Consider the following 16692-nt stretch of genomic DNA (forward strand, 5'->3'; position numbering starts at 1 on the left):
AGGTGTGGCCACAGACAAGTCATAATCAATAAGTCTAGGTTTCTTATCACATAACTTAGCATATCAAGAGGAGATAAAAGAGTGTGTAGATCCAAAATCAAATAGAGTTTTAGCAAAGTATGAGAATAATGGGAGGATACCTGTAACCACAGTATCTGAAGCTTGAACGTCTTGTGGTGTGAGTGCAAACACTCTCCCTTGTGCTTTCCTCCTTGATCATTCTTTCTGGGTTGTGCCTTTGAGTTTTGTTGAGGAGATGTACAGCTTCTAGCTAAGTATTCTATCTTCCCACAATTATAACAAGCCTTTCCTTCAAAGAAATACAGCTTATCTCCATGAAACCTTCCACATGTAGGGCAAGCATTCGAACTTCTACCTTGAGCATTCTGGGGTGGATTCTTATTTTCTGGCTTATTTGATGATGAATTACTCCCAGAACTCCCAAAAGATCATTTCTTGTTCCAATAACCTTGAGCATTGCCTTGTTAAAAGCTTGTCTGTCCAGTGTTTCTAGGTGGATTCTCATTCTTAACATTGTTCTTGAAATCTTCCTCCAGTCTCATAGCTCTCTTATATTACTCTGCATAATTGTCAACCCCTGATGCAATCAGATGGTGTCGAAGTCTCTCATTCAACCCCTTTTGAAATCTATTTGCTTTCTTTGCCTCAGTAAGGATTAAGTGGGGTCCAAAGTAAGATAACTCGATGAATTTAACTGCATATTGCTCAATAGTCATACTTCCTTGCACCAAATTAGCAAATTCCCTCTCTTTTCATTCCTGAACCACCTCAAGGAAGTAATTATCATAGAAAACCCCTTTAAATTTCTCCCAAGTGATGGGGTTTCTCTCAGTGTCCATTTCCTCCAAAATGGCTTTAGTGGATCTCCACCAACACTCAGCTTCTCCAATCAACTTGAAAGTTGCAAACCACACCTTTTAAGAGTTAATGCAATCTAAAGCTTCTAACAATTTCTCCATTTGCAAGAACTAGTTCTCAGCTTCTATAGGATTTGGCTTCCCATCAAAGGAAGGGGAATTTTGCTTCATAAAAGTCTCAAAAGAGCAACCAGCCCTTGCCTTTACTCTACCTACACCTCTACTAGCAACAAGGGTTAACCTGTCCAACAGTCGGACAGCAGCTTCATCCAAAGGAGCAATGTGTGTCACCCTAGGACGTTCATTACCTCTCACGTTTTGAGTGACTTCAACCTCAGTATCAACCCTTGCTTTGGTTGACCTTCGCAAATTAACGATAGGTTCCTCGCTATTGGAATTAGCTACTCTTTTCTTTTTGGGTGGCATGATACCTAGTTAACAAGGAAATCAAGAAATATAGATGGTGCAACAATTATTACTACTAAACATAAGAAGTAACATTGACAAGATTGTTTAAAATATCTCATCAAACATAACCTAGATACCAAATGCTCTAACAAAAAAAATCAAGATCATAACCTAGTTTTCAAGTGTCTATAGAATCATGTTCTAAGCTCTGATACCACAATTGTAACGCCCCAAAATTATAAACAATAAAAGTCTATTTAATCTGAATAATCCATAAAAATATTAAATAAAAGAAACTAGCAACCTAAAATCTCATCAATCAAATGTTAAAGCTCTAATCCACCAAAAACAAAACATTCTCAAAATAATTCTCCAGTACAATGTTTAATGCCATAAAACTCATAATAAAATCCTCAGTTCCACAAAATAATTCGTAACTATTGTCTTCCAGGAATCTCTACTCCAATAATCCCTCAATGTATCTATAAGGGGAAATAAAATGGGGGGGAGGGGGGGATGAGATAACTCAATAAGTGGAATGCACTAACATTGGGGTGTGGGAACAAGCCTTTCAAATAAATAATTCTTACAACAATTTCATAATTTGTAACTCATCAATATTTTATTATCAAATATTTCATATATAAAAAGAAAATATCTTTATATTGTGAGCCATCATAATATATATATCAATACCATCATATAAACAATTTCCTAGGCCAATTTCGTGGTTAACGTTTACGCCCTGTTGACAGGGTTATGCTATCTCCTTTTTAGAACTGGAACCTTCTTTTTATCCCCTTTCTTAAGGATTGTTCCTTTGGAACCTAAAATTGCACTTCCTTGCTAAGGAGCGTCCTTTTTGGATCCTCAATAGTATACTCCCTTGCTAAGGAGCTATCAATTGTGCACTGTTCCCTTTTCTAGAACCGTCCCTTGCTAAGAACTAGCTGAGTATGATTGTCCCTTGCTAAGAACTAAATACAATATTGAGCTTTTAATCACGACTTGCCATAGGTTTTCAAAACATATTCAATATGCTCACAAAACAATCCATTCATAATTCTCAAAAATATAAAGATATATTCACACATTCAAGTTTAAATAAATTTAGGTTGTCCCACAAGTTTTCCATAAAATGAATAGTCAATGTGCACATCAAGCATTTATAAAATATCAATTTCTATATAGAATATCAACATATTTATTTGATATAAAATAGTTTAATAATCAACACTGTTTTGGGAAAACCACCAAAATTAGTAAACACCACTTACCTCTTAGTTGCAAAAATAAAAGAAATCAACCTCCCTTGAATCACAACAAATCAGTAGAATAACAGCTTAGCAATACCAAAGATAGGTCCATCAATGCACAATTTCCTACTTAAAAATATGTGTTCATGCTTAAACAATTTTATCCTAAACAATACTGATATATCCAAAAAAATTTCATTTATTCACTTAACTATCCAATTCACTTTTAGTCTTTGATCAGCTTGTTCTATTTCACATATTCTCATTATCTATTAATTGGCATGTTTGTACTACAACTCTATGGAACTCTAGGATTTTATTACGTGTCTAGCCATCATATAGACTACTACAATTCTTAGAATACACATAATATAATCTTGATTGATCAATCCATTATTCACATCTGGTCATTCTTTTTTATTTTATAAGTAAGAAATTAATATATTTCAATAAATTTCAATATAGGCCGAATCTAATGGCAGGGTCACATGTATGGAATAGATTCAAGAACTTCAAAATGGCCGAATAAGGGAAATCTCATCAATCTAAAATTCACATCCTTTCTTGTCATGTAGCTATACCTATCACCCTAGTCTAATATAATAATAACCATAGGACATCCTTTCCCACAAAACAAGGATAAGTGGGGGGTTGTTGAGATTAGAACATATGCTTCGAATTTCCTTTTTCCTTTAATATATTGATAGGTTAGATTTCATGAAGTCATGCCTATTGTCCTATTAGCCACTAAAGTGATTTCAAGAACAACTCCTTCCTGAAAACGTGGGACGATTTTCTAGCCATAGAATAATTCTAACTCTCTAAATCTTTCAACTTCTAAAATTACAGTAAGACAAACCATACCTGAAATACTTGTGCACAGCCGTAGAGAAGAAAAGAAACAACTCACTCGTATGTTACGGCTGAAAACAAAAAGGAACTTCTAATGTACATACACGTGTAACTTAAAAGGTAAAAGACTAGGGTTATCAAGGCCCATATATTTACTTATGCCATCTCATTTGAGTTTCATGTCCCATAGTATTTATCTTATTTTTAATATCTTAGGCCCAAATCAATTTAATCCATTTAATTGTAGGCCTCCTTTATAATTTACGCATAATAATTAAATTGATATCAAAATTATGGAGTGTTACACGATGCATCAAGTACTAGGCAGTTTCGACATCGAAGCCATGGTTGCGGTGTGGGCTTTATCCTTCGCATCAGATGTGGGGGTGAAACGTGCTGTGCTAGAAGGTGATTCCATGGCAGTGATCATAGGTTTAGGGGAGGATGAAAGTCTATTGGTACCATGCGGACTATTGTTGGAGGATGCAAAGATTTTGTCTCGACAATTTGATGAGATGCGTTACTCTAATACAAAGAGGGAAGGCAATGGTTTAGCGCATAGTCTGGCTAGATATACAATTAGCATTCCAGATTTCCAAGTTTGGATGGAGGATGTTCCATCACAGTTTCTTTTTGTATTACAAACCGACTTCTTGGGTTTATTTTAATAATTGACATGTTTTCCCTTTAAAAAAAAAAGTTTGTAACTTTAGCATTTTCCAAAACATAAATATTATTTTAAGTAATGCTATGAGAAAGATGAATTTGACTTTAATTTATAAAATGTTGAATGAACTGGAAAATTGAATTTCAATTATTGTGAATGGCAGTAATGATTATGAGATAAGTTTCAAGGAAAAAAAAATCTTGTTTTTATTTCTCTGTGCTTATCAATCAATATATTACTAAAAGCTAAAGCGTAGCATTTAATGTTGCTACGCTTTCATTGAGCTACGTCAGCAGCCATGTCATTATCAATTTTTTTCTAATTTTTTATACAATTTTTTAACATTTAAAGTGAATTAAAAACTCTATTATATTACAATCAAAATATCATATTTAATTTATCTTATTTTTAATTATTCTTATTTATTATTAAATTTTCAATTCCATTTTAACTTTTCATATCCCCACTACTCCTTACCTTAACTTTCTTCAACCTTTCTCATTCCATTTCAACTTTTCATATCCCCACTACTCTGAAAATTAATATTATTCTATCTTTTTATCTTCCTTTATTTTTGACCCTTCTTATTCCTATCCTCATGCTATAAAATTGTCATTCTCCCTCTTATTCCATGCATAATTTCTATTTTTCCACACACATAAGCCCTCTCTCTCTCTCTCTCTATATATATATATATATATATATATTCCTTCAATTTTTGGTATATATATATATATATATATTTTTTTTTTTTTAAATTTTTGTAATAGGTTGACCATCAAAACATACTGATGCAGTATTGAAAGCTCCACCAAATGCATCGCAGAAATCAGTTTTGGACTACTAGAAGTCAGTTAGTTTGTTAAAATTGGAATTGACAGATAATCCAGCTTGATACAATTTAGTAAATATATTACTAAAAGCTGAAGCGTAGCATTTAATGTTGCTACGCTTCCATTGAGCCACGTCAGCAGCCATGTCATTATCAATTTTTTTCCAATTTTTTTATACAATTTTTTAACATTTAAAGTGAATTAAAAACTCTATTATATTACAATCAAAATATCATATTTAATTTATCTTATTTTTAATTATTCTTATTTATTATTAAATTTTCAATTCCATTTTAACTTTTCATATCCCCACTACTCTCTACCTTAACTTTCTTCAACCTTTCTCATTCCATTTCAACTTTTCATATCCCCACTACTCTCAATATTAATATTATTCTATCTTTTTATCTTCCTTTATTTTTGACTCTTCTTATTCTTATCCTCATGCTATAAAATTGTCATTCTCCCTCTTATTCCATGCATAATTTCTATTTTTCCACACACAAAAGCCCCCCCTCTCTCTCTCTCTCTCTCTATATATATATATATATATATTTTCCTTCAATTTTTGGTATATATATATATATATATATATATTTTTTAAATTTTAGTGTAACAGGTTGACCATCAAAACATACTGATGCAGTATTGAAAGCTCCACCAAATGCATCGCAGAAATCAGTTTTAGACTACTAGAAGTCAGTTAGTTTGCTAAAATTGGAATTGACAGGTAATCCAGCTTGATACGATTTAGTTTTATATTTTATGTTGTTATCTTTTTTATTCTCATTGGTTGTTAAATGTTATATTATTGCATTATAAAGATAGTATATAAAATATAATATTATTTTATTTAGCATAACTAAAATAATATGGTGTTTATTGCTATACATTTCATTTTTATTATTTTATTCTCATCTTATTTTATTCAACATTTAAATTTAGCAACATCCTCCATATCATAATTATTTATATTTTGTCTCATTTTTTTAAAAATTAAACGTATAATATTTTATTCAATAAATAAAAATTGTTCTTATAAAGTCTTCCCATGAAATGTTACAATGCATCAATGGAAAAATGAAATACAAAACAAATATCAATTTAGAAACACTCAATTTAAAAAAAAAAAAAAGAATAAACAATTTTCTTATAAAGTATTCCCATAAAAGTTACAATGCATTAATAGAAAAAGAGAATACAAAACACATGCTATTTTAGAAACACTAAATTATAATAATAATAATAATAATAATAATATCAAACCAAACATATCATAAAATAATAAACTAATAGTTATGGATGTACTAACTTCATGGCAGCAAAATGGAGTAAAATAAAAATAAAAATAAACATTACAATATGCATATTTAGTACATTAGAATTATCATCAAATTTGGGAAAACAATAGGATGTTAACAAAGAGGGAGAGAAAGAGATTAGTAAAAGAAATCAAACGTCAATTAATTAAATAAATTAATTAGTAACCGTTAATTGGAAAACAAAGAGACTGACGGCTAAAGGAGTAAAAAATTAATTAAAGATGACCCTATGTATGTTATTATAAACTTTACAATGCAAATAAATAAATCGTTAAATTCACTTAATTAAATCATATAATCAACAATTAAATAAAATCATACAAAATTTAAACTTGAAACTAATCAAACTCTAATCTAGAAAATCATATTTATTATCAAAACTAAAAGGAAAACGTTCTTCAGTAATAATAGAAATATATAAGAAATAAAGATGAAAATTTTCAAAATATTTTTTTTTTACATTTCATTTAACATTATTTATAAATAATAAAATATATAAAAAAAGTCCTTAAATGCTTATATTCTTCACACACCATGACTTTTAAAATCTAATGAAAGGTTCGAAGAATTTAACTCTCATTTAATGCCTCTATTATGAAAATCAATAGCTAGTAAAATATGATAATAGTAAGAAACGTTATAAATGAGAACATGAAAAAACTAATTAGCCACTATTATTATGGAATAGATGTCTTTTTTTTTTTTTATGCATCTAAGAAAATGAAATGTATAGGGTTTACTTATTAAGGTATATGTAAATATTCACGTTAAAAAAATATGTAAAGGTTTTTTGAAAAAAAAAAAGTAGATGTAAGGTTTTTATTAATTTAAAAGACAATGAAAAACCAATTTTTAATTACTACAACTGTGCTACTCTATAAATCACACACAACACTATATTCAATATCCTAAACAACATAGTTAGGCCCTTTTGGATATACACCACCATATTCAACTTATAAATTACAACCCAAATCAATCATACAATTACACAATCAAAGCATGAACATGTAACATGTATTACCTTTTGAATTACTGCTTGGAATTTTCACAATTATTGAAAGAGAATCTCCAAATTTAATTTTTAGAAAACATCAAGACAAGGTGAATTTTGTTCTTTTTAACTTCCATAGAAAAAAAACTATTACGCACATTATTTCAACCCTTATGGAAAAGAAGGTTTACATGTAGCATGCAAAATGCGTTTAATTGACTTAGAGATGTAAAAATTAGTCAACCAACTATGGTAGAATTAAGGTTTCAAATTTTAAATAAAATAATTCTACAATAATAAAAAATTATTTTGTGATAAATATGATTATGAAATGAATTACTTTTCATTAAATTAGTTCAAATTACAAAATAATAATAATAATAATGAGATCATCATAAAAAATAATCACGCGCAATACGCGGGTCTGTGAGTAGTTATTTTAACCCCCATAGCTTTATAGGAGGGAACTAATCTAACATTATTGTCTATTAATCCTTTAACTCCATTTCATATTTACTTGGATATATAACATGTGACATTTATTTATGGAACGTGTTGTACATCTGACATCCAATTAAAAATATATAAGAAAAAATTGTAAGATTCAATTGGAAGGGATCTTATTATATTGATTACATATACTAATAATACTTGTGATTTTTTGAAAAGTCAAGGGACACAATTCCCCCACTCCCCTCTCCCCTCTCTCTTGCCCCACGCATGGGTGTCTACGATGCCCCAAAAATATAAGAGATACCATAAAAGAGCCATATATTCATTCACTTAAAAGAATGTGTTGAGTTCAAGCTTTAATTTGAGTTTTTTAAAGAATAATATAAGTAGAGCTCAATCAAATTATTTTATTTTCCTTGCAGATGATGAATATAGAGTTGAAAATTTTAAACAATCCAAGAACTAGCTTGATGTAAGCTAACTAGAGGTTGGCATTGCTTTGATAATTGATATGGACCTCATGGAAAACCACCAAAATATCTAAACGTGAGGCCCCTATTGCTTCATTGAGTGATCAAATTATGGTCCATATTCATCCTTGGCTTTTAAGAGACCTTATCAAGCAATTCAAAGTACACACGCACACTGTTTCTCTTGCCCAGCCAAGCTCTTTGACCTTATCACTCAGGCCGGTAGGTCACATCAGTGGAGTATGCTCACCGATCTCGCTCACTGTCATTTCCGTAAGCCACAGGTGCTTTTTCCCTCATGCATGTAATTATTTTTTGTTATCGTTCTTTTTTTTTTGGGAACCAAATTGTTGGAAATATGGGAATGGTGGGGATTTAATGGAGGTATGAGATGTAGGCTTGTGCTTGTACTTTAATAAAGATTTATCGTTATTGTTATTTGGTTATTTGCACTTTTGAATTGGGTTTTAGTTTGTAAGTTAGTGTCCAGGTGGTTGGTGATGGTCTGGAACTGTTTTAATTTGTATGCTTCCTTTGTCGTTGAATCAAGAAATGGTGTTACTTAGATGGACAAAGCTTGATTTTTTTTTTGGGTATTGACTTGATTTGAGCTTAAGTTTTTGAATTGATTGATAGAGCAAGCCAAGCCGAGTATGGTTCAAGCTTTATGATTAAATTTTAGCAAGCTACACTAGAAGGTTTTTATTCAACATATATGAGCAATCTTGCATCAAGCTCAGGCAGAGTTTGAATATCTCGTTAATCTTGTCAAGTCAGGTTTGATAACTCAATGTTTGGCTTGGTTTGGCCAGATTAGAGCCCTAATCATTGTCAACAAATAACACTATAATGGAAGTACTTACCCAAAAAAAAAACTTCGAAAGTATAGATGTGACCAGTTGTCAAAATGGGATAAGGCAATGAGTGCAATCGGACTAAAATCCTCTTGAATTGATATTATTGGCCTCATACCATGGTTAATGATTCAATTATATATGTATATGATCATATCCGCTAAAATATGATTAACTTAGACCAGTATGCATGATATTCTTAAAGGTCAACAAGATAAAAGCATATTATATAGATTTTGTTTTCATTATAGTAAATATTTAAACATTATCCTTTGTCAATCTTGGCAAGATCGTATGTTCTTTGTTTATGTTATATTGATGTACTTTCAGATATATAATGTCAATGCTTTTGCTCATAGATCTTAAGAATATATTGAAACTCTTAAAAATAAATCACTATTATGGGCAATCAAGTACAAACTATAATTTTTATAAAAATAAAAAAGTACAAACTTTAATGCTAGGGCCTTTCAAATTAGGTTACATAACTGTAGGGGCCTTTCAAATTAGGTTGAATGTTAAGAGTTATTAGACTACATCTATTAACCTTACAAATGTAAATTATACCTTTACAATTATATTTCGTGACATTGTGTTGAGGCAGAGTATTCTTCAAGGCGACTATATAACATCGAAAGTTGTCGGTTCAATAGGTCCCGGTATGTAAACGCTTTTGAGAAATTATGAACATTATCGACTTTATAACTTGAAACATGGTCTTAACAGCCGCTAGCTTTTCCTAACAATTAACAAATCTGTTAGGAAAGATGACGACAACAATTATCTTTATACTAGACTAGTAATGTTAGGAACATCTTTCTTGTAATTGTTGACATAATAAGTTGTGATTAGACTAATATGACTTTTATATGGGCACACAAGACACCAATTTTATTTTCATTACTCACAACGTGCTTTCTCAGATGTTGTGAATTTTATGTTCCTAAATTTGTTGTTTTCTAAAATAGGGACTTCCACTTTGCGTGTGCGTGTGTGTGTTGGGGATGTAAATTTTGAATTTTGATAGCTTTAGCTTTGCATTTGCTGTTATATTCAAGATATTTAATTGATTCTCCAAGTTTGATATTTTAGTTCAATGCTTTGTAATTGGCACAAAGTTTTCCACACATTGGCCTTTTGCTGGTATTGCTTGACTCTAAGTTCTTCTTTATTTCTTATTATTGGCATCTCAAAAATTTATTTTGTTCTGTCTATAATTAAATTAGAATAAATATGCACTTAGTTTGGTTGACACTTGACACCCTTTTAACTGTAAGCTGTCTATTGAAATCCCTTGACATATAATGTTGCAAAAATGCAGGTTTTATTTGTGTCTCTAAAAATTTCTTCTCCAAAAAAAAAAAAAAATTGTCTCTAATTTCTTTAGTGGGTCTTTAGTTCTAGTCATTTAATTGACTAGTGTCAGTGTGAAATCATAACTTGGTTTATTTCACTGTTTTAATCATTATTTAATGAATTTTTACAATTTTTATGGTGCTTAAAAGGGAAGTTAAATTATAGATTTGTGCGTATTATTCTTGGTTTGAGGATAGAAAAACAAAACTAGCCATATAGAAATTTATACAAGTCGAACAACCAAAACATAGGAAACATATATGGGGTGGGGGAGGAGGAGGGGGAGGGGAGAGGTGTGTTGTGAGCCATGACATATAGACAAACTATTGGAATTGCTGCATCTTCTACTGCTTTAAAAAAAAAAAACTCATGGTAAAACTGCCAAAAGGAATTGCTATATGTTCTACTTTAACAAAATAAATAAACAAAAAACATAGTAAAACTGCCAAAAGATTTTATAAAAGACAAAAGTATACTATCTGTACAATTAGGGAAGATAATGCTAAAAAACATGAAATGGTTTCCTCTAATCAGACAGACAATTATGTAACAAAACACTTCACCAAGTTAAGAAACAAATTTCTGCTCTCATTCTTTGTTGTTCATTTTGCTTATACTAAAAATGGAAATTAGTATAAGCTAAGGATGGGTGAGTGGCAGCTCAAGGCTAGAAGTGGAATTACGAGGGATATTAATAGTTCTTAGATGTGAGCCAAGTAGTCTAGTCAAGTAATTCCATAACTCAGCCGTGCTCTTTGTAACCCAATCACTAGCCCATGAAACCATCCCAGCAAGAAGACAACTAAACCACTGCACCCAATTCAATCTTGCATTGCCTACGATAATATGTGCAATCTCAATAAAAGCCACCTGCAGTATGAGAATGACACCCACAGAAACCCAAAACAATGGGTTCCGATGAATGCTCTTAAACACATTCTTCTTCTCCAATTCCCTTGCATTTACTTGGTTAAATACTTGGCAGAGGACAAAACTATTAAAGATAATGGTTTTACTAACCTTATTGCTAATGCCCGGGATAGTTTGCCCTTTGAATTGGAATGCCACTGAGATGGTAACTTGATAGAGAGCTTGAGACACAATGTTTCTCCACATGGCCTTGGTGATAAGTGGTTTAGTTTGTTTCAATGGCAGCTTTTCCATCAGTTCCTCTGTTGGTGGCTCGGTCAATATTCCAATGCCACCAAGAAGTGACACAACAAAGTTTGCCCATAGCAATTGGATAGATGTAATTGGAGAATATCTGCAAAACATTGCTGTGATAGAGGTTATCAACAGCCCTGCTATATTCATGGTGAGCTCCAGTTGGATATACTTCTGAATATTCTCGAAAGTACATCTTCCAAACCTAAAAATGGTGAACAAGAAACTGAGATTTCCATCACCGATAATGATGCCAGAACTTGCTCTGGCCATATAAGTGCTACAAATCCTCATAGTAATCCCCACATCAGCTTCTTTTAGTGCTGGAATCGCATTTGTTTTAACTCCCACCATTGCTACTATATGGCCTTTATTCTTCAAACATTGCACTAAAGTGAGCTGGTCAGATGGGATTGAGCTTCCTATCAAGATGATTTGATCAACTTTATTCATCCTCTCTTCATTGCTGAATTTCCGAAATTCTTCACCTTCAAGCACCATTGCATTTGAGCAGGGAAGTAGTCCACAATTGAGAGCTATGGTTTCCAACACTGACACATTATCTTCTGAAACCAGAGTGATGTTAAATCCGGCATTTTGAAAAGCTCTTATTTCCCATCCAACCGGCACTGGGTTTTGTGTTGGCATACACCAACCTGTTGTATCAATGCAAATACTTGTGACTGAACTCATGGTGAGGCAAGCAAAAGGTTCTCGAGCAAATGCCTGTTCAGAGTCTTCAGACATCATCTTCTTATTCCAATAAGAGATGGCAAGCGTGATTACAAAAGGTATTCCTTCCATTACTCCAACCAGCAATGTAGCAAGTGAAGTCGTTAAGGTACTAATCTTCCCATTTGGTTTCATCACAACTTTCTCAATCGAATCCATTATCTCTTTGATTGCCTTTGGTTTCCCCTTGAGGTCTTGGTGGCTAGACTTAATTTCTTCCTTTAGAAGCATAAAACGGAGGAATAACACTACAAGGATGAGGATAGATATTGAAAGACCAAAAATTTGTGTGCCTTTGTTCACCTTGTCAATTTGCGATGGTAATGGGGTCTTTTCGGGGACATGGGTAACCTGCTTCATCAAATCACCCAATCTAGTGTTCATGCCCACTGATGCAACTAGCATGCGACCCTTTCCATCAATCACCTTTGCACCATAGAACAAAAAAGGGTTCTCCTCATTAATGGTGGACTCTAAATCATCATCCAGTTTCAAGGATTCACCATCAATGAACAAACCATCAGCAGGGACGATATAGCCCCTCTCTAGGCGTACTAGGTCACCAATCAAAACATCGCCAATGTTTACTTTGTGTGAACATCCCCCTCTAATAACATCAACCATCATTCTCTGCAATTCAAATGGTTTATGCTTCTCTGACATCCTTTGGGAATGTTTAAGTTGACGCTGATTACGTAGAGAATCAATGACCACAAGTATGATGATGGCAAGAATTATGATGACCCCTTCATACCAACCAGTTCTCAGGCCTTCCGCCTTGACACCAAAGCCAAGTGACAGCACTGCGCACATGAAGAGAAGCAAAATGGTGCAATTATTGCATGATTTTGGGAGAAATTGAAGGAAGCCTAGTGCACTAGTTTGTGTTGTGGACGGTGTGCAAGCTATGCATCGAGAGCGCACATCAGCAGGGATGATTCCCGTCTCTAAATTAGTACCCAAAGCCTCTGCAATTACTTGGATGCCTCCAAACTCGTGTATGGAATCCAATTTTTTTTTTTTTACTAACTCAGCAATGTGTGCTTGCTGGAGTTGTACTTTTTCATCTCTGATACAGTTGTCATTCTCACCATTTAAATTTACACTTTGAGGTGATTCAGTTAAAATTTCCACAATATCCTGCTATATCAAATAGAAATAAATTAGTATTTTGGCTATTCTATTAAACTTGAATTCAGTTTTAGTTCTAAATCAGAGTCATAATCCCATTTGGACCAACAAGAGTGCTATTTGTTAAACTTAAGGCAAAAATGAGATCATGAAGAGAGGAAGAGGAAATTAAAATGATAGTATTGCACAGAATGATCATGTACATGGTGGGTGCACTGTATTTATACACTCATAAAAGCAATAACAGAAGGGTAGTTAGCCGTTGCACATTCACACTAGTTGATGTATAACCGTGCACAACAAGTTGACATCACATGATCAGATCTGATATATGTTTAGGGTAATCTCTCTCACACACATCTTGTTACACAACGCATACGCACAATTCAAATTTTGAACTAAAATGGTATCTTGAAGTCACAATTTCTATTCAAAAACAGAATTTTGTGTGTTTGTGTCACTAACAATTAGTCAATTACCCAATATTTATATGTTTTTAACTACACGTATGAACTATGAAACATGTTTAGAACCTAATTAAACTGTCTGCCATATATCTCTTCCCTATTCATTATACAACTTATAGATATCCATGGGAGAGAAAATAGAAGAAGAGCTTACTGCTTCTCTTGTATCATCATCGAAGCTGGTAAAGGTACTGTAGTAGGAAGTGCGCGATGAAAGAGATCTGAGGAAAGCAAGAGAACCTCTGTCATCAGCTGTGTGTATGAGATTTCGCTCATGCAACCTCAAAAAAACTGCGCGCCAACGCTCTCTTGGCGGATTTCTGGGCGTTAGCAACACAGTTTGCTGAGACTCAAGGTCAAGGCCGGAGCCTGTTAACATTTCGGCTTCTCAAAACACAACTTTCTGCACTAACAAGAGCAATTAATTAATTAGGAATAAAAGGAGAAGAACTTTGCATAATAGATAGATAGACATACTCGTACTAATGCAAGTAGAAAATCTATCATATATAAAATGAAAGCTGTTTATGAGAATTAAGATTGAGGTTTAATTGTTCCAAAAACAAATGCTTGAAGTTTCTTGTCATAACACGCTTCGCTTTAGCGTTCATTCAGTTCAGTGCGAAGCTTGTCACAGTGAGAAGTTAGAAGCTTCGTAAGAAGCTCGTTCCACTTGGTTTTGTTGTAATTTGCTTCTTTTTGACTATTGAGTTGACTACTTGTAATTTCTATTGCTTTTTATGTGTCTTTTTAAAAAGAAAAAGAAAAAGGATGAAGCTTTATTAAATACCAACAACCAAACAGGCATCAACACGCTCAGCTCCTAGGAACCTTAAATTTTCATCTACTTCATGTGAGGCCCAGCAGAGGACAGAGGAGATAGGAACAGACCTTAAATCCTAGGAGTGAGCAGTCCTCCTGATAAAATTATTTAATGTATAAACTAAATATTTTATCTCATTCAGATAAGATTAGTCATTTTTCTCAAAAAAAGATAAGATTAGTCATTGCACAAGGCGGCGATCCGAGGCTGGGTCCATGTTGGTCGAGCTTGAGACGAGGAGATTCGAGTCAGGTGGGTCGGGACCGATTGGATTTGGTTTTCTTTGGGGTTGTTGGCCACGAATCAAGCTCTGTTGTGGATCTGCGTTTAGGATGGTATTGGACTGTTGGGGTATTGGTGGATTTGGGTTTGTAGCCCAGAATTTTGGGATTAGTTTGAATCTTTGAATTTGGGGCTTTTGTTTGAAATTTCTAGAATTAGTTTGAAACTGGGTTTGGTGGATCTGCATCTGGGTTTTCTAGGTGAGGATTTAGTCTTTTAGAAACAACATGGCCTATGTTGATTTAAGATTGTTGGACTAAATTATTGTTTGGTTACCAAGAAATTGCAAGAAAGAAAAAAAAAAAAAAAACAATATCAATAAAGTAAAAATGAAATTCTGCCAGGTTAAGAAAATTGTGAGAAACTTTTAGAAGAAAAAAAATACAAAACGGAAAAAATTAGTAAAGAAAAAAAATTATTTTTTAAAGTTGGTGTGACTTTTTTTTGCCACCTAAGCACTGGCATGGCTGCTTAAACTTAGACACATCAGCCTCTGATCTAATTTTTTAATATTAAATATGCCACATGTATCAATTGTTTGTCTCATAAGTATTTTCTGCTACTAGTGAGTTAACGGTAGAAACTAAATTAATTGTAAATTTACAATAATAAGAACTAAATTGACCGATATCAAAATATAAGGACCAAATTGACTGTAATCCAAAAATATGGATATCAAAATGGTATTTTCTCAAAAAAAAAAAAAAAAAAAAAAAAACCAACATATAATGTTGTTAGTTATTAGCAAAAACACATATCCAAGAAAAGAAGAATCAAAGGATGTTTGGACAGAGGACCTGAAGCTTTTCTACGTATCTGAGAACCCGAAGGAGAGAGAGAGAGAGAGAGAGAGAGAGAGAGAGAGAGAGATGGTGTGTTTGTTGGAAAGAAAGCAAGTGAGCAGAGCAAATGATGCGAAAGAGATAGACATGGTGGTGAGAGAATATATTTGCCATATTTATAAACAAAGATTATGATATTTCCAGGAACCTTCCAATTAGTTTTATTTTATTTGAGAGAGCATCTTTATACAACTTCTATGCTAGGTCGTGTTACATTTTGTGACTCTTTTGGTATATTTTATGAATTTAGGTTTGTCAATTTAATTTCCTAGATTTTTTATTTATTTATTTTTATTCTTTTTTAATTTGAGACTTACAAAAATAACAAAACAACATTTTTGGGACACTTAACGAAGCAGTTCAAGTGAACAATATGATCGTATTGAATCAAATTCAAAATTATAGGATTAAAATGAATAAAAGTTCCTTTAAGTTCTACAATTTCTTGTAACTTATTTATATAGTGTTTATTAAAATATATATATATATAATTTTTAATAAATTTTATGTTAAATATGCAATGAATAGTTAAAAGTAACACTTTCTCAAAAAAAAAAAAAAAAAAGTTAAAAGTAACTCATTTCTTAAAAATCTAAAATTTATATTATTTGAAAAATAAATAAATAAACAAACTAAAACAAAAATCAAAAGGAAAATCAACTTTTTCCAAATGCACCCTTAAATCAAAATTTAATCTAATTCTTTTTCTTTTCTTTTCTTTTTTCCTTCATAAAATTACAAGAGAAGGCGCAACCTTATATTTGATATTTATACCAAAACATTAGATGCACAGTTTCCAATAACCTTCCGATCAGTAATCACCAGCATATTTTTTAATCCACAATCCTTTTTTCTCGACCTCTTTTTAGTCAAATCAATACGTACACCGCGTGTCCTCTCTCTTCGTT

General features: G+C 32.4%; 1 protein-coding gene across 4 annotated transcripts; it reads right to left on the reverse strand.

Annotated features, from left to right (window-relative positions):
• Positions 1-8431: 8431 nt before the first annotated feature.
• LOC115989694 (putative calcium-transporting ATPase 13, plasma membrane-type) lies at positions 8432-15827 on the reverse strand. Of its 4 annotated transcripts, none has more exons than XM_031113508.1 (3): positions 15740-15827; positions 13992-14240; positions 8432-13382 (listed from the first exon to the last, which is right to left on the reverse strand). In XM_031113508.1, the coding sequence occupies exons 2-3, from the start codon at positions 14214-14216 to the stop codon at positions 10983-10985; spliced, it is 2625 nt and encodes an 874-aa protein (XP_030969368.1). In that variant the 5' UTR covers positions 14217-14240; positions 15740-15827; the 3' UTR covers positions 8432-10982. The 4 variants fall into 4 exon arrangements, with proteins under 4 accessions (XP_030969368.1, XP_030969369.1, XP_030969367.1 ...); XM_031113509.1 differs by lacking the exon at positions 15740-15827 and adding an exon at positions 14321-15201; XM_031113507.1 differs by lacking the exon at positions 15740-15827 and having other exon boundaries at positions 13992-15201.
• Between the last annotated feature and the right edge of the window lie 865 nt (positions 15828-16692).

Source organism: Quercus lobata, chromosome 5, assembly GCF_001633185.2.
Source record: "Quercus lobata isolate SW786 chromosome 5, ValleyOak3.0 Primary Assembly, whole genome shotgun sequence".
NCBI lineage: Eukaryota > Viridiplantae > Streptophyta > Magnoliopsida > Fagales > Fagaceae > Quercus > Quercus lobata.

Coding starts and splice junctions, on each gene's coding strand:
- LOC115989694 (XM_031113508.1), bottom strand. CDS start 14,216: ATGTTAACAGGCTCCGGCCTTGACCTTGAGTCTCAGCAAACTGTGTTG. Junction 13,383..13,991: donor ATGATGATACAAGAGAAGCA/GTAAGCTCTTCT, acceptor TATTTGATATAG/CAGGATATTGTGGAAATTTT.